Source organism: Notolepis coatsorum, assembly GCF_963971535.1.
Source record: "Notolepis coatsorum genome assembly, chromosome: 5".
Lineage (NCBI taxonomy): Eukaryota > Metazoa > Chordata > Actinopteri > Aulopiformes > Paralepididae > Notolepis > Notolepis coatsorum.
Genome location: NC_140169.1, coordinates 17,429,709 through 17,456,933, shown reverse-complemented (window position 1 = coordinate 17,456,933; position 27,225 = coordinate 17,429,709). Strand labels below are relative to the sequence as shown.

General features: G+C 47.5%; 1 protein-coding gene across 1 annotated transcript in view; it reads right to left on the bottom strand.

The window, feature by feature from the left end:
- tmprss3a (transmembrane serine protease 3a) overlaps positions 1–27,225 on the bottom strand; it is a gene marked incomplete at its 5' end in the record, with an annotated part of 104,221 nt that overhangs the window by 66,788 nt on the left and 10,208 nt on the right. Inside the window, 3 exons of the mRNA XM_084314027.1 lie at positions 10,143–10,266; positions 25,369–25,485; positions 26,922–27,038. Coding sequence (XP_084170153.1) covers positions 10,143–10,266; positions 25,369–25,485; positions 26,922–27,038 — 358 coding nt within the window. The remainder of the gene's footprint in view (positions 1–10,142; positions 10,267–25,368; positions 25,486–26,921; positions 27,039–27,225) is intronic.

Sequence of the window (27,225 nt, the reverse complement as noted above, 5' to 3'; positions counted from 1 at the left end):
GCGCCGACTCGACTTGGCTCCTCTCGGGGTAAATCCAACACGTGTAAGCGTCGGCGATTCTCCGCTCCATAAATCACAGGACCAAAGCAAATATATTCCAGCCGCAAAGGGCTATGTAGTCGTCGGGTAGATTAATCCAGTGTACATGTCCACACGGTTCTCGTCTAGGTCTCCTCGGGTGAAAGCGCAATGAAAGCAGCCCAGCCTGGATAAGAACTCTAGCTAATACGAGGAAGCGTTGGGGATGCTGGTCACTGTAGAACTTTAGCCGCACGATACACTATACACAAATAGACTATTATTGACTTAATAGAAATATGTCGCACTCGACGGTATAGCGCCAAACTCTGACAATTCAGTTATTAATTCGCACGCGGTCTCAATGCTCTATTCTGGGGCCAAACAGGCCATACTTCACCGCACGTTGTATCGTGGGTGAGGCTTCAACTTATTGGGTAACTCTTAGACTTCTGACTAAGTAAGACTAAGTGCTTCTGTATTCACCTGCGCCGTATTTATATGCACGGTGAACAAACTAGTGCCAATCTCATTTCTGTCGCGTATCCCTGGGCAAGGCCGGGCATGCACAGACATGTCTTGGCGGTGACTTTGAACCTGACTCCGGAGGCGCGGCTCTGGCGCCGGTGGACCGCTGTCCAATAGGAGAATGAAATATTATGGTCTGTAGTAGGCTAAAGGGATATTCCGTGTATATGTACAAGGAATATACAAGGGATATCAAACGATATACAAATACTATGCAATATATATCAATAAATAAATATATATATTCGGTTTAATCTGATCCTTTGTAACAGCCGCCCCCTAATTAGTCCCACCTAATTAGCTAAGCAGAGACAGATTAACCGCACTGTCCACTACTCAATGTCTGTTGTGAGGGGTCGGTCAGTTCACAAAGTCATGGGGTCATGGTCGTCATCGATAGTATCGGGGAGCCTTGGCAGTTCTATTAGCCTCGCCACGGGTCGGGTGTAGATCCGCCCTTGGACGAGCAATTCTGCCACTCTGACCTTTCCGTCGGCACCAGTGGTCACTTTGCTTACGCGGCCGGCCGGCCACGCAGCTCGGGGTAGTGACTGGTCTATGGTCATGACGACTGGACTGGATGAAGGGGGGCTTAGGAGGAAGCGGGCCTGAGACTGCTTTGATCTGTGCTTGGCTGTGCCTCCTCCTCCTCCGTCTGTTTCTCTTGTTTGCTCTGTACCCCGTCTGAGGAGGGGCCGGTCCCGGCCGCCCCGTCAAGGAGTCGCTTGGGGTGCTGGGTTCGAGGTCAGCTACGTCTGAAGCGCAGCTGAGGGGGGTGGAGTTCCGAACTCCCTCTGGTGCCCACGGTTCTCTCACGGGCCTCTCGCTTAATGTCAATAGCCTCTGCTGTACGAGGGAGTGGCCGGTGTCGCTCGCCTTTGTGTGTAGGCAGCGTGTAGACGTGGGTTGACTGTCAAGTCCGTAAAGGGGGCCCTGGAGCGTCCATCCCAGTCGGGTCTGAACCGCGACTGGGCATCCTTTGGGTCCGATGTGGGCCGCCTCAATTGGGAGAATGAGGTCCGCGTGGTCGGAGCCGATGAGCAGGGTCGGTGTGGCGCCGTCGATAAGCGGTATAGGTAGTTGACGTAGGTGCACATACTTAGCCATCAGCTGTGGGATGGGGTAGGTGTACTGAGTCAAGCCTATGTCATGGCTGGTGAAGACGTTGGTTATACTATACTGCTTCTCGGGCTGGTCCACCGCTGCCATCTTGAAGGAGACCTTTTCACCTTTTATGGTCTTCTGGTCCCTTCTGATGGTGCGTATGGTCATGGTATCTTTGACACCCCGCAGGCCCAACTGGGCTGCCGCGGAAGCGAGGAGGAGAGTCTTTTCAGACCCATCGTCCAGGACGGCGTAAGTGTCCAGGACCTTGTCCTCGTAGCTCAGGAGCACTCTGACCACTTTGAGGAGCACTCGGGGGGTCCCGCTATGCTGGTCAATGTGGAGCACTCCTGTTGGTCGGTTGCCTTGGATCTTCTGGTGGGCTCCGCACAGTGCTGCGCGGTAAGCGGCGCCCGCCTGGGCCGCCCCTGCGTGGTAAGTGGCGCCCGCCTGGGCCGCCTCACGCCACTGGTCAACTTGGACGGGGTTCAGTGTCTTATATTCGGCGCACTGTGCCAGCCAGTGTCCGCCGTCGCAGTAGGTACAGTAGGGAGCGGTCTGGTGGCTCTTCGGTACTGGTGCCACCGCCTCGGCATGGTACATTACCGCGACGGGCCCACTCTGTTGTCCTGGCTGACGCCTGTTGATGTCATGCAGGACCTCCAGGTGGGTGCCACCGCACCTGCTGCACTTCTTCTTCAAGCGGCACTCAGCTGCTAGGTGGCTGCGCGCGCAGCGGAAGCAGCGGCGGTGGTCCTTGATCCACTGACTCACCTCGTCCGTGGTCAGCTTCCCGAAAGTGTCGCATTGGTACAGCCGATGTTCTCCCTCACAGTACTGGCACTCAATCTTCCACTGGTCCTCTTTCATCGAGGGGGTGTTGTGGTTCTTGCTGCTCGGTACTGGTTCTGATTGGTGCATGACGGTCACCAATCTGCGGCCATCGTTTGCTCTCCTAGGTCCCTCTCTGGAGCTTGGTGTGCTCTGCATAAACGTATCCAACCGTAGGCTGTTGACTTCTCTCGCCAGGAAGTCGGCTAGGTCTAGGAGGGATGGCTCGGGACCGTTAGGATCACGGTGGTCTCTTTGCCGCCTGAAGCGCTCTTGTCGGGCGGGCGGAAGCTTCTTTAAAATCCTCTCGACATTAGAGTTCGCGTACAGTTCGTGCATACCCTTTTCTCTTTGCGCCCCCAGCATCCCTACCAGGGATTGTACCTTGATAGACAGGTCATCTAGGGAGCGATTGTCTGTGGCTGGGGGTAGGCGGTCAATATGCCTTATCTCTTGTATTACGTAGTCCCATATGCGTCCATATCTTTGGTCGAGTGCTGCTAGAGCCGCGGTGTATGGGGTAGTAGAGGTGGCATAGGCCAGCGCTATATTGTGCGCTCGGGGCACCTTGAGGTGCTTCAGTAGGATAGCATATTTGTACGGTTCATCAACTACATCGGACATCATTGTCTCTAAGCACATTCGTAGCTCTGTGTACTGTGTTCTGTTCTCGTGTGTGAAGTCCGGGAACGTCGGTGTGCCAAGGTACGATGCCATGGATGACTGGCACATCGGTGAGCGTTGGGGGAGAGGCCTCCTAGGCGAGTCTCCTCTTACGTGTCGTCTTGGGCTGGTACTTGGTGGGTACCAAGGGCCGGGTACCCAGGTGCTGTTCCTCTGGGCTGGCGGTGCGTCAAACTCACCCGTGAGTTGAGTCGGGGTTTGTAGCGCAGTGCCTCGGGGCTGACTTCTGGGCTGTACTGGGCCTCCTGGTCCAGAGTACGTTGCTGCTGGTCGGGGCTGTACTGGGCCTCCTGGTCCAGAGTACGTTGCTGCTGGTCGGCTTGACATTCCTCCTCTTCTTCCTCCTCCTCTTCCTCTGCGAGGACCTGGAGTCTTCTGTTCAGTCTCTCGGCGTGGTCCGGTTCTTCCCGGTTGCTGGGTCTCGTATGGACCGGCCTGGGAGGGGGTTCGGAGACGTGGACAGGATCCTCCTGTTGGCGGGGTCCCGGGTCGCTTGGTCGGGTAGGGGAATGCGTCCTAGACCCTTGTCGTGACGATCTCCGGGAGCTCCGTGCGGAGAGAGGGGGTGTCGCCATGGTGATCAATTTGTCCATCAGCTGCGCCTGCAGCCGGTCGTGCTCTGTCTCGCGCTGGGCATGGGCGGCGTCGCGCGCTGCTTCGCGCTGGGCATTGGCGGCGGCGCGCTGCGCATTGGCTGCGGCTTCTCTCAATGTTCTCTTCCGTCTGGAGGCGTCTGGTCTCCAGTCTTATGCGGTCGTCTTCACTCCTTTGTTGCGCCTGGAAGCGCTCTCGCTCGGTTGCAGAATGTTCGCGTTCACGGAGGGCTTGCGCTTGGAGTTGCGCGTGAAGGCGCTCTCGTTCGTCTGCAGCTTGTTCGCGCTCGCTCGTCTGTTGCGCTTGGAGTCGATCGCGTTCACCCTGAAGTCGATCGCGTTCGGTGGAGGCTGCCAGGGTGGCGATGAGTGCCTGCGCCAGCATCTTGTCCGCCTCGCTGGGGGAAGACGCTGGTCGAGGTGATCGGCTTCCGGCAGTGCTCGTTGGAGATCTGTTCTCCGGTGGCGAGTCGAGGAGATCCATCTCCGGGGTGCTCGTCCCTTCTTGTAGTGGGTCGAGTTCCATCCCTGGAGGGCTTTCTTTATCCTGGAGCTCTCCGGGGACTACTTCTTCGGTCTTGGCGGGGGGTAAAGTCGTGTCAGGTCCCTCCTGGTCCCTACCGTGAGCTTGGTCAGTTACGTTAGAACCCACTAGGGCCTCTATTGGCGGGGTAGCCTGGGCGATAGGGTCGGACATAATTTTACTATCTACTTTTTCCGCGTTTACCGTCTGTAGAAGGCTAGGTAGTATATTGGCAACGTAATCCTCTAAGTACTGAGGTGTCTGCCGTCTACGCTGCGGGCGATCTACTTTAGGAGAACCGTTTTGTGGAGTGTTCATCATAGGCCATGTCAATATTAATACCACTATATTAATATTACGCTAGTTACCCTCCGGCTCGAAGGACCAATTGTAACTGAGGGGTACAATTCCCTGACTGTATTGATAAGTATGGTATCATTAAACCACTACCGCTTTATGTACTTTAATTACTGGCCATACAGTACATGATATATGAATATGATGAACACTTCCCACAATGAAATCGGTTCCACACAAAGGTATAATCAAGTATTTAATGGAGCAAAAGGTACATAATATACTTTCTATTATACTTTGAATGCACTTGTAAGGCAAAGGAATGTGCGTAGGCAAATCAACAATGAATGTCCATTCTCTGGTTACGCAGGAGGTAATTATACAACCTGAATCTTAGGGAATTATATCTATGGTACACTAGTAATATAGCGGGAGATACTGGAAGGGTCCCCCTGGTTGTAAGCCAGCAGGGGTAGAAGATCTGTCGGTAGTAGAGAGTCTGGTCAACGATGACTAAGGAGACTCCAGGTACAGGAGCCGGTGCAATAGCCTCTTGATCCACAGACGAATACAGCTGTTCTCCGTAGACTGTAGCTCCACAGTGAAGAAAGCTAGCCGGCCTCAGGCTCTCTGAGGCGCCGACTCGACTTGGCTCCTCTCGGGGTAAATCCAACACGTGTAAGCGTCGGCGATTCTCCGCTCCATAAATCACAGGACCAAAGCAAATATATTCCAGCCGCAAAGGGCTATGTAGTCGTCGGGTAGATTAATCCAGTGTACATGTCCACACGGTTCTCGTCTAGGTCTCCTCGGGTGAAAGCGCAATGAAAGCAGCCCAGCCTGGATAAGAACTCTAGCTAATACGAGGAAGCGTTGGGGATGCTGGTCACTGTAGAACTTTAGCCGCACGATACACTATACACAAATAGACTATTATTGACTTAATAGAAATATGTCGCACTCGACGGTATAGCGCCAAACTCTGACAATTCAGTTATTAATTCGCACGCGGTCTCAATGCTCTATTCTGGGGCCAAACAGGCCATACTTCACCGCACGTTGTATCGTGGGTGAGGCTTCAACTTAATGGGTAACTCTTAGACTTCTGACTAAGTAAGACTAAGTGCTTCTGTATTCACCTGCGCCGTATTTATATGCACGGTGAACAAACTAGTGCCAATCTCATTTCTGTCGCGTATCCCTGGGCAAGGCCGGGCATGCACAGACATGTCTTGACGGTGACTTTGAACCTGACTCCGGAGGCGCGGCTCTGGCGCCGGTGGACCGCTGTCCAATAGGAGAATGAAATATTATGGTCTGTAGTAGGCTAAAGGGATATTCCGTGTATATGTACAAGGAATATACAAGGGATATCAAACGATATACAAATACTATGCAATATATATCAATAAATAAATATATATATTCGGTTTAATCTGATCCTTTGTAACAACAACCTTACGTAAAGATCTCAACTCATGGAAGCTGTCGCCATAGCAACGTATATGCTATGACGGGGGGAAACCCTGTACACGACTCCTGTTTGTAATAGGAGTCGTGTCAAGATAACCCCCCCCCCCTGCCAAGACGTTTGAACGGCTCGGCCCCGACTGGTTCAGCAGAAATGAGAAAAAATCCCCTAAACCAATCAAGTGGGAAGGAGGGGTTTATTCGGCACCCCCTCACACAACCCCTTCTTCCCTATACACCAAAAACCAACTGTAGCATTTTGAGACCTTCGGTAGAAAGCCAAAGTATAGCATAAGCTAATACAATGCCCGCTACCCACGGAATGTGAACAGGATTTACAACAAAACAAGTCGTGTGTGTGTGAATCCTACACCCGCTTTCTATGTCGTACATAGCAAAACACTGACAGAGAGTAACGGCCAAGCCGTGGAACGTGTGTGCACGAGTATTACTGCAACTAACACAACAGTGTTGTGGCTCAACATTACTTTGCTTAAGCAACGGAACATACCACCAGCTTCTACCTGCATGTGGAGCGTCAGGCTAATAGAACCTTTCTATGACTGAGTGTATGCTTGCAGACCTTGCTTAATATCGTAACACAACACGACACATCTCTCAATGTAATAATGCAGATTCACATTTCGCAACCCCATCATATGTATTAGTGAATAAACACACAGTTTGTTTGGCCAATAATATAGTCCCCTTTTTTAGGGAACTTTTTATTTATTATTTACGGCACAAAATCATGAGGGGGCCGGGGAGGGTGTAGAGGGGACCACAGGGAGAAAAGTCACTTTTAGCCGCGTCTGCCGCCTCGAGCCGCTCGGGTTTTGCCACCCCGAGAAGCCCCGGAGGGACGGTAGTGAATCGGCTGCTGGTCACGGCGTTCCCTACCGTCTCCTCCGGTCGTGGATGGGCTGGCGGCAGCAGAATCGCTGTCTCTCCTCCTGGCCTTCTTGGATGGGCCAGCAGTGGCGGCGGAGGCAGTGGTAGGCACGGCGGAGGGAGCTCGACGTCGTGGAAGCCTTCTGACTCCACCGGCAAGAACGGGAGGCAGAAAATGGGGTTGGAGAACGGATCTCTCCTCTGCCATCTCTCTGCACGTTGAGGTCATCAGCTGCAGGGCCTTCCCGAATAATCCAGCATCGGAGAGGTCGGCCGTCAGAAGAGGGGCTCTCTTCTTCTCCGGCACTCGAGCCTGCTCCAGCCAAAGGTGGCGCTGGGTCAGGGTGGCCAGGGCGCGCATCTTCCCCGAGGCTATGGCCTGCACCTGGGTAAGATGCAGGACAGCTCCTGCCGCCTGGGTGATCTGATCACATTTTACCTCGGTCAGACCCGTGCCGCCCGTCATTATCCCCGATACAAATCTAGCCAGGTGGGCGATGTTAGAAGCCGCAGCCAGCGATTGTGTACCAGCGGTAAATGACTGGTCACCCCAATATGCCAATCGCCTAGCCGATCTTCCATGGAGAACCGGCTTGCATAATGGTTCCCACACCACATCCGGACAGAGGAGAGCGGCCATCGGCCTATCAAGCCGTGGCACGCCCTCTCTCATACCTTTGACCAACCCCGACACCCGCGTAACTGGTACGTAGGCGGGGGTAAGTCCCATGATGTGAGACACCGCCTGGCCCTGACAAACATAGGCCCCCATTGAGGGGAAAAATGGGTAGACAACGTCCACCCCTCTCACCGGGCGACGCTGCCAGAGATGACCTATGAGATCATCGGGGGCAGGAGCAGGCAATGGCTGCGGCAGCGGCACGCCGTTTGCAGCGGCAGCTACCGCCATGAGCTCAGGAAACAAAGCCTGCAGCTTCCCCCTGCTGACTTTCCTCCACCGAACCCGCATCCCTCACATGCAGCAGGCTTCGACCAATTGAGGAGCCACAGTCTTATGTGGCTGATAGCAGGGCATCCTGCCGAAGAGGCCGAGGTAGTTCCCCGACATCCTCGAACAAGGCGCCCCAAGGAGACATTTCTCCCCCCTCCGGTGTTTCCTGGACAGGAGGGATACTCGCCTCCACAGGGCCTTCAAACAAGAATCCGTCCGACTCTTCCATGAAATCCTCAGTTTCCATCGGACATGCAGAGCCCGACGCATCCTTGCTGGTCTCCAGCAATTCCCCAAACCCAGGCCGTTCGTGTCTGCATGCCACCATCTTGCGACGTGAACGGGCAGACGCGAAAAGCTTGCGTCGCAAATCCTCCGGAACCAAAAGAACCGTCCGCTCAACAACGGACGATTCCCTGGAACCAGAGGAACCAGAGTCGAGATCATGCCATCGCCGGGGCGACGGCACCGATGCCTCGGCTCCTCGGAGAGGCAAACTATCCATCGGCTGTCTCCTGGGCTGGGTCGGCAACCACGAAAGTGGCAGCAGCCCCGCACCAGTACGCACGACAGAGGCGGGAATGGAGAACCGCTGGTGAAGAGTGGGTCTACTCTCCGAAGTAGACATTATGACTTAGCTTTTTCCTTTGAATAGTTATGAGAGAAGAAAAAACTAAGTACAATGTAAACACGTCTCAACTCTTTTCAACTAACAACACGTCAAGTGGGATCTACCGAAGGCACTTCCTTGTGGTGAAAGCGAGAAGGAGGAGAGCAGGTGACCACACACCTGCTTATGAAGGTAAGCTAACGAGGGGTGTGGTCAGACGAATACTGGGATAAAGGTACATTGTGGAATTTTATTCAGTGCGCGTGCAAATGCGAGGATAGTGCATGAGTGACGCTGAGCGGAGCCACTATGTCACAGAACTAAGGCAATACAGTAACACTATATCTTTAACTAAGGCAATACACTATCTTTAACTAAGGCAATACACTATATCTTTAACTAAGGCAATACACTATATCTTTAACTAAGGCAATACACTATATCTTTAACTAAGGCAATACACTATCTTTAACTAAGGCAATACACTATATCTTTAACTAAGGCAATACACTATATCTTAACTAAGGCAATACAGTAACACTATATCTTTAACTAAGGCAATACACTATATCTTTAACTAAGGCAATACACTATATCTTTAACTAAGGCAATACACTATCTTTAACTAAGGCAATACACTATCTTTAACTAAGGCAATACACTATATCTTTAACTAAGGCAATACAGTAACACTATATCTTTAACTATACACTATCTTTAACTAAGGCAATACACTATATCTTAACTAAGGCAATACAGTAACACTATATCTTTAACTAAGGCAATACACTATATCTTAATTAAGGCAATACAGTAACACTATCTTTAACTAAGGCAATACACTATATCTTAATTGAGGCAATACAGTAATACTATATCTTTAACTATACACTATATTTAACTAAGGCAATACACTATATCTTTAACTAAGGCAATACACTATATCTTTAACTAAGGCAATACACTATATCTTTAACTAAGGCAATACACTATATCTTTGTGACAGGCACACAAGAACAAGGAAACACTGCAGATGTAACTTGCATGATTTTAACCCATTATCTGCTAAAGTATGGCCCAGATATTGACTTATCTTTACTATTATGCACTTTGCTACAAAGGAATCTACCTTGTCTATATTACTACCTACTATGCTAAATTATGTCTCTACTACTATGCACTCAAGACTGTAGCACCCAAGTTTCACCACTGTTTGACGAACAATGTTTAGCTGCCAGAGTTATACCCTTCCTGCTGACTTGTTGTACAGAACTAAGTTGCTTTGGATAAAAGCTTTCAGCTAAATGACTAAATGTAAATTGGAATCTCTGCTAGTTATACACACACACACACACACACACACACACACACACACACACACACACACACACACACACACACACACACACACACACACACACACACACACACACACACACACACACACACACACACACACACACACACACACACACACACACACACAGAGATGTAGCCATGGTAGAAGACCCACTTTGTATATGCTTGGTTTACTACTGTAATCCATGGTTTGACATTGAGTGGTAGGGGCTACCCATGTAATTACATTTGGATTACAGATTGCACCTTTACATAGTATTATATAATGTTTTTGTATCCTACCTGGAGTAGCCCAGCTGTTTGCAGGCAGAGAGGCCAAGGACGTTGTTCCAGTCCTCAGAACAGACTGTCCTCCACACTCCTCCACTGAGAACCTGCAGCACTGAGCTCTTCCCACTCAGACGCACTGGAGGGACAGACAGATGGACAGAGGAATAGATTGATGGACAGATGGACAGAGGAATAGATTGATGGACAGGTGGACAGAGGAATAGATTGATGGACAGATGGACAGATGAATAGATTGATGGACAGAGGAATAGATTGATGGACAGGTGGACAGAGGAATAGATTGATGGACAGATGGACAGAGGAATAGATTGATGGACAGATGGACAGAGGAATAGATTGATGGACAGAGGAATAGATTGATGGACAGATGGACAGAGGAATAGATTGATGGACAGGTGGACAGAGGAATAGATTGATGGACAGATGGACAGAGGAATAGATTGATGGACAGAGGAATAGATTGATGGACAGATGGACAGAGGAATAGATTGATGGACAGGTGGACAGAGGAATAGATTGATGGACAGATGGACAGAGGAATAGATTGATGGACAGATGGACAGAGGAATAGATTGATGGACAGGTGGACAGAGGAATAGATTGATGGACAGATGGACAGAGGAATAGATTGATGGACAGATGGACAGAGGAATAGATTGATGGACAGGTGGACAGAGGAATAGATTGATGGACAGATGGACAGAGGAATAGATTGATGGACAGATGGACTGAGGAATAGATTGATGGACAGAGGAATAGATTGATGGACAGATGGACAGAGGAATAGATTGATGGACAGATGGACAGAGGAATAGATTGATGGACAGCTGGACAGAGGAATAGATTGATGGACAGGTGGACAGAGGAATAGATTGATGGACAGAGGAATAGATTGATGGACAGATGGACAGAGGAATAGATTGATGGACAGAGGAATAGATTGATGGACAGATGGACAGAGGAATAGATTGATGGACAGATGGACAGAGGAATAGATTGATGGACAGATGGACAGAGGAATAGATTGGTGGACAGAGGAATAGAATAGATTGATGGACAGATGGACAGAGGAATAGATTGATGGACAGAGGAATAGAATAGAATCACATTGATGGACAGAGGAATAGATTGATGGACAGATTGGTGGAGAAATGAATTGATGGACAGATAACTAGATTGATGGACAGATGGACAGAGGAATATATTGATGGACAGAGGAATAGATTGATGGACAGAGGAATAGATTGATGGACAGAGGAATAGAATAGATTGATGGACAGAGGAATAGAATAGATTGATGGACAGAGGAATAGATTGATGGACAGAAGAATAGATTGATGGACAGAGGAATAGATTGATGGACAGAGGAATAGATTGATGGACAGAGGAATAGATTGATGGACAGATGGACAGAGGAATAGATTGATGGACAGAGGAATAGATGGGTCCTACTAATCACCCCAAAGTACCCCAAAATACCAGAAACTACCAGAAACTACCCCAAAATACCCCAAAGTATACCCCAAAATACCAGAAACTACCCCAAAATACCCCAAAATACCAGAAAATGCCAGAAACTACCCCAAAATACCCCAAAGTATACCCCAAAATACCAGAAACTACCCCAAAATACCAGAAAATACCAGAAAATACCAGAAACTACCCCAAAATACCCCAAAGTATACCCCAAAATACCAGAAACTACCCCAAAATACCATAAAATACCCCAAAGTACCCCAAAATACCCCAAAGTATACCCCAAAGTACCAGAAAATACCCCAAAATACCCCAAAGTATACCCCAAAGTACCAGAAAATACCAGAAAATACCCCAAAATACCCCAAAAGTACCCCAAATAGTGTGTAATAGTGTAATAGTGTAATAGTAGTAATAGTGTGTAATAGTGTAATAGTGTGTAATAGTGTAATAGTGTAATAGTGTGATAGTGTGATAGTGTGTAATAGTGTAATAGTGTGTAATAGTGTAATAGTGTGTAATAGTGTAATAGTGTGTAATAGTGTAATAGTGTAATAGTGTGTAATAGTGTAATAGTGTGTAATAGTGTAATAGTGTGTAATAGTGTAATAGTGTAATAGTGTGTAATAGTGTGTAAAAGTGTAATAGTGTGCTAGTGTAATAGTGTGTAATAGTGTGTAAAAGTGTAATAGTGTGCTAGTGTAATAGTGTGTAATAGTGTGTAATAGTGTAATAGTGTAATAGTGTGTAATAGTGTGTAATAGTGTAATAGTGTAATAGTGTGTAATAGTGTAATAGTGTAATAGTGTGTAATAGTGTAATAGTGTGTAATAGTGTAATAGTGTAATAGTGTAATTTTGTGTAATAGTGTAATAGTGTGTAATAGTGTAATAGTGTGTAATAGTGTGTAATAGTGTAATAGTGTGCTAGTGTAATAGTGTAATAGTGTGTAATAGTGTGATAGTGTAATAGTGTGTAATAGTGTAATAGTGTAATAGTGTGTAATAGTGTAATAGTGTAATAGTGTGTAATAGTGTAATAGTGTGTAATAGTGTAATAGTGTAATAGTGTGTAATAGTGTGCGTGTGTGTGTGTGTGTGTGTGTGTGTGTGTGTGTGTGTGCGTGTGTGTGTGTGTGTGTCTCCACATTATGGCTGTAGTGACTGACTCTGTACTCTGGCTGCATCCAGGAAGGGATTAACGCAGTAAAGGTTTAGTGAGACAAAGAGTGAGACATAAAAAACGTAGAGGGCTCAGGAGGTAGAGCCGAGCGCTCGTCTGGTTAATCAGAAGATTCCCGGTTCGATTCCGGCTCCTCCCGGCGGCGTGTCCGAGTGTCCGTGAGCAAAACACTTAAGCCCTGCTCCTCCCGGTGAGCAGATTGGCACTTGGCATGGTCGCTTCCGCCGTCGGTGTGTGAGTGAATGTGAGGCATAAATTGTAAAGCGTTTTGGATAAAAGAGCTATATAAATAGCTCCTTCTCCCCCTCTTCTCCCTCTCTCTCTCTCTCTATCCATCCATCTTTCTCTCTCCCTCCCTCCCTCTCTCTCCCTTCTTCTCTCTCTTCCTCTCTCTCCCCCTTCTCTCTCTCCATCTCCCTCTATCCCCCTTCTCTCTCTCCATCTCCCTCTCTCCCCCTTCTCTCTCTCTCCATCTCCCCCCTCTCTCTCTCTATCTCTCTCTATCCATCTTTCTCTCTCCCTCCCTCCCTCTCTCTCCCTTCTTCTCTCTCTCTCTCCCCGTTCTCTATCTCCCCCTTCTCTCTCCATCTCCCTCTATCCCCCTTCTCTCTCTCTCCATCTCCCCCTCTCTCTCTCTCTCTCTCTCTCTCTCTCTCTCTCCATCTCCCTCTATCCCCCTTCTCTCTCTCCATCTCCCCCCCCCCTCTCTCTCTCTCTCTCTCTCTCTCTCTCTCTCTCTCTCTCTCTCTCTCTCTCTCTCTCTCTCTCTCTCTCTCTCTCTCTCTCTCTCTCTCTCTATCTCTCTCTCCCCCTCTCTCTCTCTCTCTCTCTCTCTCTCTCTCTCTCTCTCCCCCTCTCTCTCCCCCCCTGGTTGGTTTCCCTTGTTCCACAGCTCCTCCATCAAGATGCCATACAAGTTGGAATCCATCTTGAGTGCTAGAGACCCAGACACACACACACACACACGTACACACACACACACACACACACACACAATCAACCAATCAATCAATCAAATCCTTTATTTAACCAGATAAGCATCATTGAGATTAAAATCTCTTTTTCAAGAGCGATCTGGCCAAGCAAGGCAGCAGAAAGTTTCAACATAAAAAAGAACATCACAATAAAATACAGATAAAACATTTACATCAACACGCACACACACACACGCGCACACACACACGCGCGCACACACACGCACACGCACGCACACACATGCCCACTATTACACACTATTACACACTATTACACTATTACACTATTACACACTATTACACACTATTACACTATTACACTATTACACACTATTACACACTATTACACTATTACACTATTACACACTATTACACACTATTACACTATTACACTATTACACACTATTACACTATTACACACTATTACACTATTACACTATTACACACTATTACACAAAATTACACTATTACACACTATTACACTATTACACACTATTACACTATTACACACTATTACACACTATTACACACTATTACACTATTACACTATTACACACTATTACACACTATTACACACTATTACACTAGCACACTATTACACTTTTACACACTATTACACACCATTACACACTATTACACTATTACACACTATTACACTATTACACACTATTACACTATTACACACTATTACACACTATTACACTATTACACACTATTACACAAAATTACACTATTACACTATTACACTATTACACTATTACACACTATTACACTATTACACTATTACACACTATTACACTATTACACTATTACACACTATTACACACTATTACACTATTACACTAGCACACTATTACACTTTTACACACTATTACACACTATTACACACTATTACACTATTACACTAGCACACTATTACACTTTTACACACTATTACACACTATTACACTATTACACACTATTACACTATTACACACTATTACACACTCAAGTCAAGTCAAGTAATTTATTTATATAGCACGTTTAAAAGCCCAAGAGCCAACCAAAGTGCTGTACAATCAGAGCTTAAAATCAATGTCCTAATATAAAATACACAAATACAAAAATACAAAAAGGCACAGCAGGACAAGACAGTACATTCAGAGAGTAGGACAGTAGGACAACACACGGATAGGGGAACACAAAGTACAGTAGCACACAGGGGACAGAGGAGCATAAGAAGAGATACAAGAGGGAGGGGGCAGGATAAAATTACATGGGAGTGTGTGAGTTAGGGTGTGGGAGAATCAGGGTTTATTGAAGGCCAGGGAATAGAAGTGGGTTTTTAGACGGGCCTTAAATGTCTCCAGTGAGGGGGCAGATCGGATCTCCAGGGGAAGCTGGTTCCATAGCTTGGGGGCCACGGCCTTGAAGGAGCGATCGCCTCTCTTTTTGAGTCTGGTGCGGGGGGGGACCAGCCGAGCCTGGTTGGAGGATCTTAGTGACCTGGGTGCTGCGTAGGGGGTGATAAGTTCGGTGATGTATAAGGGTGCTGCACCCGATAGTGCTTTAAAGGTGAGGAGGAGGATTTTAAAGTCTATTCTAAATGGGACTGGGAGCCAGTGTAGGGAGGCTAGGACTGGTGTGATGTGCTCTCTCTTTCTGGTACCGGTAAGGAACCTAGCTGCAGAGTGCTGGACCATTTTGAGGCGGGACATGGCTGTCTGACTGATGCCGGTGTAGAGGGCATTGCAGTAGTCAAGGCGTGAGGTTATGAATGCATTGACTACCGTTTCCAGGTCAACGGGTGAGAGGATTGGTTTTATTTTACTGATGTTGCGGAGTTGAAAGAAGCATGATTTGACTACGGCATTTACCTGACGGTCGAATTTGAGCTCTGGGTCAAAAATTACACCCAGGCTCTTGACGTGGGGTTTGAGGTGGGTGGAGAATTGTCCTAGGCTGTTGGAGAGTGTTTTGGTGGAAGAGGGGGGGCCAAACAAAATGATCTCCGTTTTATTTTCATTTAGCTGTAAGAAGTTGAGGGCCATCCAGCTTTGTATGTCCCTAAGACAGGTTTTAAGAGACACTATTACACTATTACACACTATTACACTATTACACACTATTACACTATTACACACTATTACACTATTACACACTATTACACTATTACACACTATCACACTATTACACTATTACACTATTACACTATTACACACTATTACACTATTACACACTATTACTACTATTACACTATTACACACTATTTGGGGTACTTTGGGGGTATTTTGGGGTATTTTCTGGTACTTTGGGGTATACTTTGGGGGTATTTTGGGGTATTTTCTGGTACTTTGGGGTATACTTTGGGGTATTTTGGGGTACTTTGGGGGTATTTTGGGGTATTTTCTGGTATTTTCTGGTACTTTGGGGTATTTTAGGGTATTTTGGGGTAGTTTCTGGTATTTTGGGGTATACTTTGGGGTATTTTGGGGTAGTTTCTGGTATTTTCTGGTATTTTCTGGTATTTTGGGGTATTTTGGGGTAGTTTCTGGTATTTTGAGGTATACTTTGGGGTTGTTTCTGGTATTTTCTGGTATTCTCTGGTATTTTGGGGTATTTTGGGGTAGTTTCTGGTATTTTGGGGTATACTTTGGGGTATTTTGGGGTATTTTCCGGTATTTTCTGGTATTTTCTGGTATTTTGGGGTAGTTCCTGGTATTTTGGGGTATACTTTGGGGTATTTTGGGGTAGTTTCTGGTATTTTCTGGTATTTTCTGGTATTTTGGGGTATTTTGGGGTATTTTGGGGTATTTTGGGGTATACTTTGGGGTATTTTGGGGTAGTTTCTGGTATTTTCTGGTATTTTCTGGTATTTTGGGGTATACTTTGGGGTATTTTGGGGTATTTTGGGGTAGTTTCTGGTATTTTGGGGTATACTTTGGGGTATTTTGGGGTAGTTTCTGGTATTTTCTGGTATTTTGGGGTAGTTTCTGGTATTTTGGGGTATACTTTGGGGTATTTTGGGGTAGTTTCTGGTAGTTTCTGGTATTTTCTGGTATTTTGGGGTATTTTGGGGTAGTTTCTGGTATTTTGGGGTATACTTTGGGGTATTTTGGGGTAGTTTCTGGTATTTTCTGGTATTTTCTGGTATTTTGGGGTATTTTGGGGTAGTTTCTGGTATTTTGGGGTATACTTTGGGGTATTTTGGGGTAGTTTCTGGTATTTTCTGGTATTTTCTGGTATTTTGGGGTATTTTGGGGTAGTTTCTGGTATTTTGGGGTATACTTTGGGGTATTTTGGGGTAGTTTCTGGTATTTTCTGGTATTTTCTGGTATTTTGGGGTATTTTGGGGTATACTTTGGGGTATTTTGGGGTAGTTTCTGGTATTTTCTGGTATTTTCTGGTATTTTGGGGTATTTTGGTGTATTTTGGGGTATACTTTGGGGTATTTTGGGGTAGTTTCTGGTAGTTTCTGGTATTTTCTGGTATTTTGGGGTAGTTTCTGGTATTTTGGGGTATACTTTGGGGTATTTTGGGGTAGTTTCTGGTATTTTCTGGTATTTTCTGGTATTTTGGGGTAGTTTCTGGTATTTTGGGGTATACTTTGGGGTATTTTGGGGTAGTTTCTGGTAGTTTCTGGTATTTTCTGGTATTTTGGGGTATTTTGGGGTAGTTTCTGGTATTTTGGGGTATACTTTGGGGTATTTTGGGGTAGTTTCTGGTATTTTCTGGTATTTTGGGGTATTTTGGGGTAGTTTCTGGTATTTTGGGGTATACTTTGGGGTATTTTGGGGTAGTTTCTGGTATTTTCTGGTATTTTGGGGTATTTTCTGGTATTTTGGGGTATACTTTGGGGTATTTTGGGGTAGTTTCTGGTATTTTCTGGTATTTTCTGGTACTTTGGGGTGATTAGTAGGACCCGAATAGATTGATGGACAGATGGACAGAGGAATAGATTGATGGACAGAGGAATAGATTGATGGACAGAGGAATAGATTGATGGACGGATGGACAGAGGAATAGAATAGATTGATGGACAGATGAATAGATCGATGGACAGAGGAATAGATTGATGGACAGAGGAATATAATAGATTGATGGACGGAGGAATAGATTGATGGACAGAGGAATATAATAGATTGATGGACAGAGGAATATAATAGATTGATGGACAGAGGAATAGATTGATGGACAGATAAATAGATTGGTAGACAGACAGATGGACAGACAAACATACAGTAATCTACATGTAGACAGACATACATAGAGACAGAGCATAAATATACAGGTATAGAGAGACAGAGGCACGGAAGATATAAGACCAGTCTTTCATTACTTTTTCTTAAAGGGTATTTCTGGTATTTCTTGGAAAGCACAGTAAAGAATGACAAGAAACATAGGAGAGAGAATGAAAGAAGGGATGACATGCAATAATGGTCTCAGACCGGATTCAAACCCAGGATGTGTCTTAGTTGTGACTGTGACCTCATTTTCTTCTTCTAAACTACATGCTATACTATGTTATTGATACTATCTTGTCTAGCACAGTCTCTGGAGCGAAACAGTAAGAAGCATTTTGTATGAAAGTATTCTGTACTTCTGTATGACAACTATTAAAGAAACTTGAAACTAGTTTGGTAAACCACCTGGACACCCCAAGGCTTTTGTTACAGTACTTTTTTTTTGTATCTACTTTTTCTCCCCATTTTCTATTTTTCTCCCATCCCAATTTCGTATTATCCAATTCTTCCCTCCCCTGTCTTGAACGTTGTTAGACCATGCCTCCCACTGGTTGGCTGCAATGTGGACGAAGTCCCCTCCGGTACACGAGGAGGCAGCTGTCGCATCTTTTCACCTGCACAGCGCGATCTCTCAGCGGCGAGGAGTAACGCGTGGGAGGCTCACGCTGCCCCCGTTGCTTCCTGATTCTGCTGTACTTGCCCACTGCGCCACTTAGCCGCCCTTGTTACAGTACTTTCAATGTCAAATGTCAAGATGGCCGTTGTTGGTGCCCAGAGATGTAGTGTAGTGTAGTGATTAACTCATTGACTGCCGGGGATTAGACGGGCCCCGCTCTAGCACTGCCACGCTTTAAAAGATAGGAGTGCATCACCTTGTTTGTAGAGCTATAACTACATTCTATATTATAGCTATGGATACAATACTATGGCCCATTTGACATCACCTATCTATCGTTCAATATGTGAAAAAGAATACATTTTTCCATCCATACGTTCCCGTGTTATACCGTGGTGAATATAAGTATGGTTTTAGAGCGGTCTAGGGTAATTCATGAAATGCTGAGTTATAGACCTACACGTCAATTTCACTATAGACGTTGCCGTTTCTTGCCTGTACACGCTATTATCCCAAAATCGAATCTTTATCATAGGTATTATGTTCCATCATGAATGCATGAAAGGGAGGGGGGGTCGTTTCTGATTATTTGATTGTCAGTAACGGCATTCGCATTGAACACTAAAAACGCTTATCAGCCCAATCGGTATCATTGCATTGCAGGATCAAGTTAAAATTGATGTCAAATCGTCGTTACCTGTGATCGGGAGTATTCCAAAAATAATATTCCAATTGTTTGATCGCAATCTGGTATATCCAATGTCCATTTGGTCCACGGCATAATCCACCACAACATATGGATCGGGAATATTTGACGCGCTTCAATGGAACCGGGAGAACCGCTCGCCTCGCCCGAGAAGCAGAAATGAAACCCGAGACATTTGGCCGTCCCACAGGCCAGGATGCAAGGTTACAAAGGGTGCTCGATATCGCCGTCTAGTGTAATGCGGCCGGTATTGCACTTTTACATTCTCAGGCTGATTCCCCATGTTAACCCAGAGTCTGTGTGCCTGTAATGAGAAATATCAAATAAAAGAAATAACGTTCAAATAACGAGTATACTCGTTGTTGGCGTTCAGCGATTGACGCCCAATAACGTTAGGTTATGACTATAACCAAGTTATGTTAGTTAGGGGCGATGCTTGGCATCGCTACTGCACTATCTCGCGTACGTGCACGCGTACTGAATAAACCACAAATGTACCTCTAATACCAGTATTAGTCTGACCACACCCCTCATCAGCTTACCTTCATAAGCAGGTGTGTGGTCACCTGCTCTCCTCCTTCCCAAGCTTTCACCACAAGGTGAGGACAAGGGCTGCAGCGGCCGTCCGATGCCAAGCATCGCCCCTAACTAACAGAACTTGGTTATAGTCATAACCTAACGTTCTGTATCGTTAGTGGCTTAGCTTGGCATCGCTACTGCACAAGGGAGGCCAAGCGGAGCCACTTGGCTGACAAATACACCCCGCTGACAGCCCCCCAAAACCATCAGAACAGGGAGGGCCGAGCCCCCCCGACCCCCCCTAATGGAGGGTATCCCCCCTATTAGAGGCTTAACGGGAAGGCGACGGACCCGACCGTGCGAAGAGGCACTCAAGCAACTTAACGCACAGGGTGAGCAGACCGTGGCTTGACCCCACGACTACACACACGCACAACCCGCATGCCACCCGGGAACGAACGGAGGAACAACCTCGTTACTGCCCCCAGAATCACGGGGCCAAGGGCAAACCCAACCCCGTGGCAAGGCCGTAGCAGCGGAGCGCGAAGGAAGACCCAGACCCACCAAAAGGACTGGACTCCCTGGAATGGGGGCCCGGAGAAGTCCATGATGCCAGCATCAAGACCCCACCAGGTGGGCACGCAGTGCCCCGCCCCCCACATCGCCAGCGTATTCGGACAAAGGCCCCTCAGTTACTGCACCTGGTATTCCCAGGCGGAATCCCATCCAAGTACTAACCAGGCCAGAACCTGCTTAGCTTCCGAGATCGGACGAGATCGGGCGTGTTCAGGTTGGCATGGCCGTAAGCCGAGCGGGCCCCGTCCCCCCAATAGTACACCGCCTGGCACACTGACCCTGCAGAACAGGCAGTCAGCATGGCCGTAAGCACACAAAAAGATTAACCAACGGAAGCAGGCAGCGCACCGGGGAAAAACCAGGCAACAGGCTGTTAACCCTAGCCTGGAGACTGCGGACGAGACAGGCGCCAGAGGGGACAGCTGAACACAGCCGCCCCGGCGGAAGGAGCGTAAGCTGGCGGTGTTGCATGACCAAGCCTCCATTCAAAAACCCCCACCCAGAGGGGTCGAGGCAGAGAAGGCTGACACGATTGGCAGACGTCATGAACGTGCAGGGGCACCCTCAAACGGTGAACCCGGGAGTTGACACTGCTCCAACACACCAGGGAATCAACCACCTCGGTGTTACCCAATGCGGTGGTTGTTCCTATAACCCCCCAAGAAAAAACTCCAAAACACACCTGCGGGCATACACCGGCTATACCGCAGTACAAGTGTTTCAGTTTCCAAAAAGGGTTAACCCAGGCCTACGGGTCGCAAACATCACTTCGGACCGGGCCTGGCGGTACGGGAAGCACAGGGTCACCAGAGGAGGTCAAAAAACCACCCCCACAGGCCCCTCTTCGCCATGCGTGAGAGAGGAGCGAAAAATAATGGAGAACCAGCCCCTAAGCACACCGTACCTGGTATTCCCCGGCGGTCTCCCAACCAAGTACTAACCAGGACCAACCTGTGTAGCGGCCGAGATCCGACGAGATCGAGCGCGTACAGAATGGCATGGCTGTAAGCCATGACGACAGTGCTGAGTAAAAACATACCCAACCAGGGTCTCCATAGCGCTTAACCCTGTGACACCCAGACCGACCTGGCATTTTTCCCCCTGAAAAAAGCCCAAGTCCCTCAGGGTACCAGAACAGCAGATCTGCATCCCCGGCGGACAACGGGTTCAACTGATCTGGACCAGCGTGACCAGAACCAGTCCCGTGCCCTAACCACGCCGACATGCCTACTCCAGGAGAAGGGCAGATATGCGTGTTGATCTTAACATGAAAAGAAGGCGCCACCCAGACGTTCGGACGAACCGCGCCTGGTGGCCCACCCCAAGGGCGTGAGACCCCACTACATATGTTCAGATCCATCCCGTCATCATCCCCCAGACATGAACGAGAATCCGTCGACAACCCACCCAGGTCATGGGATGTGGTCGTCGGAAGAGGAAAAACCCCCATCTCAGTTGCTTTATAAAAACGCTGTTTCAACCACAAGCAACCAAGGCGTGCCAGTCAATCGCCTGTTTACAGCGAGCTAGCACTATACGTGCGTCGGGACACACCCCCATCAATGAACAGGCTATTTAGACCTGTCATTGAATCCCCAAGGCGCCCAGGGGAACGACAAGAGGGGTGTGACACTCCCTAACTCCAACACTTCTGGAATAGAAAGAAGGAAGCATCAACAGTATGTATCCCAGTCTACACAGCCGGGGTAAAAAATGTTCACATTTTTACATCCCACCACCCTCCCATAGGAAAGAGACGGGGATCCCCAGAGAGACTTCCCACGCGAGCTGTACAGATTGAAAAGAATATATTGCACCTTGAGCCATGTAAAAAAATGGTTTTAGGGCCTCCGGGGAAGAGGCACTGAACCCATACACACTCAACAAACGAATTGAATCGAATATACATACAATAGAAAAAGGACCCTTCTAGAGGGTCCACTCACTTTGACAATCTGAGGAGGAAGGCTCTGTACTCTGATGGAGGCTTCCTCACATGGAAGAAGGAGTCCGAACTCACAGAAGGCCTGAATAGGCGCTTGGTGAGGAGGAGCCCTGACCACCCCCCCTGAAAACAGATCCATCACATGGACCTGAACAGCACACGGAAGTCCTACCAACAGAGACGCGCACGGTGACGTACTCTATGGCGGGGGAATTCCTGCGGTGCACACGCCCAATATACCAGGCCGTGGGACCAGGAACTCCCCCCCCCCCCCCCCCCCCCCCCCCCCCCGAACGTGCCGAACCGCCACGTGACGGTAACCTTGAAGGACAGGGGGTGTACCCCTGACCGACAGAACAATGGGGAGAGGAAAGGTTACCAGTTCACCCCTTTACGACCCCACACCCATGATACGACGTAACGACAAAAAGAGAATATGACACAGTCAGCTCTATGAAGCGTTTCACAGCTCCACACAGCGCATGAGCTAACCTGCTATCTGATTTCTACTAAGGAAAAACACAGAATAGAGAGGGCTCTAAGAACCCCGGTCCAACATACACATGTGCTTCTGTGGCCAGTACAACCCAGTTGTAGGTCACATGACACACACAACCCATCATCACCTACAAAAAATGGCAAAAAACACTCAACAGAGGAACGCCGTTTTTTTCACAATGAGAGAATACATCATTCTTGATTAGTATCGACCACAGGCCTTGCTAAGCACACATGACAGCAACCAAACCAATTTCCCTTTAGGAAATAAGTTTCTCCAGCAGATTTAGCACAACCTCAGCAATCAAGCTAAGAGTTACATCGTATCCCTACCACACAAAAGACACAATTAATGCACAACATGTCTGATAGGAGGTGACAAAGTCCCCAGGGAACCGGGGGGGAAAACACAATCCTCCTATTTTACCCTCAATACGGCCAGTTAAAACAGGAAAACCTGTTAATGTGTGAACACACTGTTCATTGTCATTACAGTCTGAGAAAGAACATTCTTTTACTCACTTGTCACCAAGCATAGCTTCATAGGTTAGTTGCCTTAGTAGTGAGTACACGGTACACATAAACACCATGATGTTTCTCACACAACAACCAGATCAATACATCACGATCTGCACGGAGAAGCTAACTGCCAGTGACAAAAACAGCTCACACATAACCCGCAACGTATCCTAAATGCATTGCGACAACACACGTTTTGGGAAAAAACACCGTTATTCACAATACATTTAGCAAAGTAAAACCAGAAGACGTGTTATGAGGTCTGGCCAACCCCGTACCTACCCGGAACGCAGATCAGCGAAGTGCAGTCACAAGACACCGTAGAACACAGCCGACCTGTGTTGTTCGATCCGGGCAGCGTCGCCGCTCCAACCAGTCGCTACAGTCCTCTTTGTTGACGCAATCCCCGTCCAGGCCCAGGGCAGGGTCGACGAAACATCCCCTGTCAAGGATGACGTCGCGGTCAAGAGTGTAAAACATGTTAAAATCAAAGCACGTTCAACAGAATAGCATCAAGCCAACGGCGATCAGAAGCGAGCTCCGGCGGCGCGCGAGAAGCTAAGCTACCCCGCGCCAGCCATGGCCCTAGCAGCAAGCTAACGTTTACCCAGCGACCACGACATGCTAGCCCCGCAGCTAACAGCTGACTGGCTAACAGCAGGCCTTAAGCAGGCCATGCAGCGATCCAGCAGGCTAACGCAGCAGTTAACAGCTGACTGGCTAACCGTAAGCTATGAACATGTAAACAATGACATAACACTCACCCAGACAGGCCGCCGTTCTGAACCCCTCCTCACTTTTTAAGAGAAAAGAGAAAACAAGACGTCAACACCGCTTCACAACGGTGAACATCCGGCGGAATCAGCACAGTACCAACTGGCCTGTGTAGCTGACTTCGAACATGAATCTGCCGCTATCGCACATTACATGCACATATCCCCTCGTGAAGGAATACTCTCATTTGGATATGAAAGATGGGGTCTTAACACGGTGACAGAGAGAATCCACTCGTCCAGAACACACAGGGATCACCAGTGTCAATGGTCGCGGCCCACTAGTTAAAACTATAATGGTCTCCAGACCAAGGCCTCCTGTCGCCTAGGCGGCTAAACAAAGGACCCTAGCCTGGGGCCGGTTTCCATAAACTTTGTCAAGTAGCCCCCATAGCACTAACAGACAAGTGGAGCCCGCCAGCAAACACTACTCACCCAACCTGGAACGCACCGCTCCTCACAACAGCGGCATGTCCGACAGTTCAGCTGTGGCCTGACAGGTTTCACCCCAACAAACACAGCAAGGAACTGCAGTTGAGAAGCATGCAGCGGCGTGCTCCCAATACGAAAACCGGTGGAGGGTTTTTAGAATGATCATCATCTTCTAGACACTCCAGTACGAAGACAATATCGCCGTATTTTCTCGAAAATAGTGAGAGAGAAAATAAAGATATGATGTCAACGTATCCTTGTTTCCCAAGCTGTTCCTAATCCAATTTCTTCCATCATGGTGTCAAGTGTGGGGATCTACCGAGGCACCTCTTCCTTGTGGTGAAAGCGAGAAGGAGGAGAGCAGGTGACCACACACCTGCTTATGAAGGTAAGCTGATGAGGGGTGTGGTCAGACTAATACTGGTATTAGAGGTACATTTGTGGTTTATTCAGTACGCGTGCACGTACGCGAGATAGTGCAGTAGCGATGCCAAGCTAAGCCACTAACGATACAGAACGAGTATACTCGTCGTTGGCGGGGAATGAGTTAAGTACCATGTGTACTGCTACTGGCCTGGGATCAGATTATCTACATGATGTCTCCCTGTACTCTGTGTACTAGGTGTACTTTGTTGATTTGATTGTGTGTGTGTGTGTGTGTGTGTGTGTGTGTGTGTGTGTGTGTGTGTGTGTGTGTGTGTGTGTGTGTGTGTGTGTGTGTGTGTGTGTGTGTGTGTGTGTGTGTGTGTGTGTGTGTGTGTGTGTGTCTCTGTCTCACCGCAGCTGAGTTCATCCTCTCCCTGCTCACAGTCCACTTCCCCATCACACTGAGCTGAGCTGCTGATGCAGCGGGATGTGGCTCCGCAGCGGAACTTCCCTACGCAGCTCAGACCCACTGAGATGTTAGTAGACAAGAGAACCTGGTTCATACTTACTTACTGCTTGATGTTGGATAATGCATTCTATTCTATTTTATTTTCTTCTATTCTACAACAATAACAGCAGCAGCAACAACAACAACAACAACAACAACAACAGCAACAACAACAGTAACAACAACAACAGTAATAACAACAACAGCCACAACAACAGAAATTGTCAGGCGAGATATACAAGAATGTTTTCCTTGGGGAAAAATAAAGACATACTTCTCAAGAAAGAGTATTTTCTTTACTTCTCTTTCTTTATTAACTCATTCTGCGCCAATGACGAAAAAAGTCGGGTTATCTCGCCGGTGGTTGAGCGCCAATCACGAGAAAAGTCGGGTTTTAATCGTTATTTCTTTTATTCGCTATATCCATTCCTTTTTCATCCATCCAGCCTGATGTTATCATTGGGAATGGGTCTGAGCTGGCAAAAGGCCAATACCACCGTCTAACGCCTTGCGACCAGTATTGCACATCATTGGAATCCCTCTGGTTTGGGCTGTGCATCGATTTAAGAAGTCCGGTCTGGGTTTGGGCGGCTGGGTGGCGTAGCGGAGATTGCGCTCATCACCAATGCATGCAATCCCAGTCTCAGCATTGCCTTTGGCTTGGGCCGGCCGTCGTACTGGCTCATTTGGCAGAGTCAGCGGGTGGAAGTCGATGGGTGGGGATTGGACGTTGTGGACAGCGACCCCTACAGGTCGGTTGGGAGACGCCTGCACAGCAGAGACAGGAAGTGGCGGGAGCCTGCTGGAGTACCGATAATCTAGCATTTATTTCAGAATGATTCATAAATCAAGCAACAAATGGCACAATTTCTAAGTAAATGCATTGAAGCGCCGTTTGCTGGAGTTTATTGGGATTCGACAGGATCACTCTAAAACTATACTCATATATTCACCACGGTATAAAACGGAAATGTATGTATTATCTGTTTTTTGCATGTTGACCGGAAGAAACTCACTGACAATCCACGTGTTTATTAGATCCATAGCTATAATATTTAATATAGTTTTAGCACTCGCAAACACCGGCATTATCCCCATTGAAGAGAGTGCTGGCCTTCTTACCACACGGTAAACAGTGACCTCTAGGCGCTGAATGAGTTAATAATTGCCCATTTGTTTACACGCTTAGTATGTACGCTATGTAAGTCCTAATCTACTACTGACAGTAAACCAACACCATTTAACACCAGCTCAGATCATGACTATACACACTCACTCACTCACTCACTCACACACACACTTACTCACTCACGGGTTCCAGGAATTCAAACGTATGCACAACCCAAATTGTATAACTGGAGAGGGCCCATCAAATATTTATGGAGCTGAGGCTATCGGAGCTACAATGTCTTGATTCCTACAAGTGGAGGAGGTTGGTGCAGAACTGAGCCACTTACCTCCTAGTCCGATGCCAAGAGCCAGGGTGACCACCAAGAGGATGCATGCGCCAATCAGCAGCTCCATCCTGCGTGCTAATAGTCTCCGCTGCCAGGACTTATCCTCCAGGTCATCGTCTGTCCACACACCATATGGAACAATTCTTTAAGAACTTGATTTTATATATCTATTACTCTGCAACAGAGAAGAAGACATACTCTCTGTCGAAACTTTAGTCAGTTTGCACTAATAAAATAGTTAAATTGACTGTGTGCTCCAGAATTCATATTTAGATTCGTCAATACGTCAATTTCTTTGTTGTTG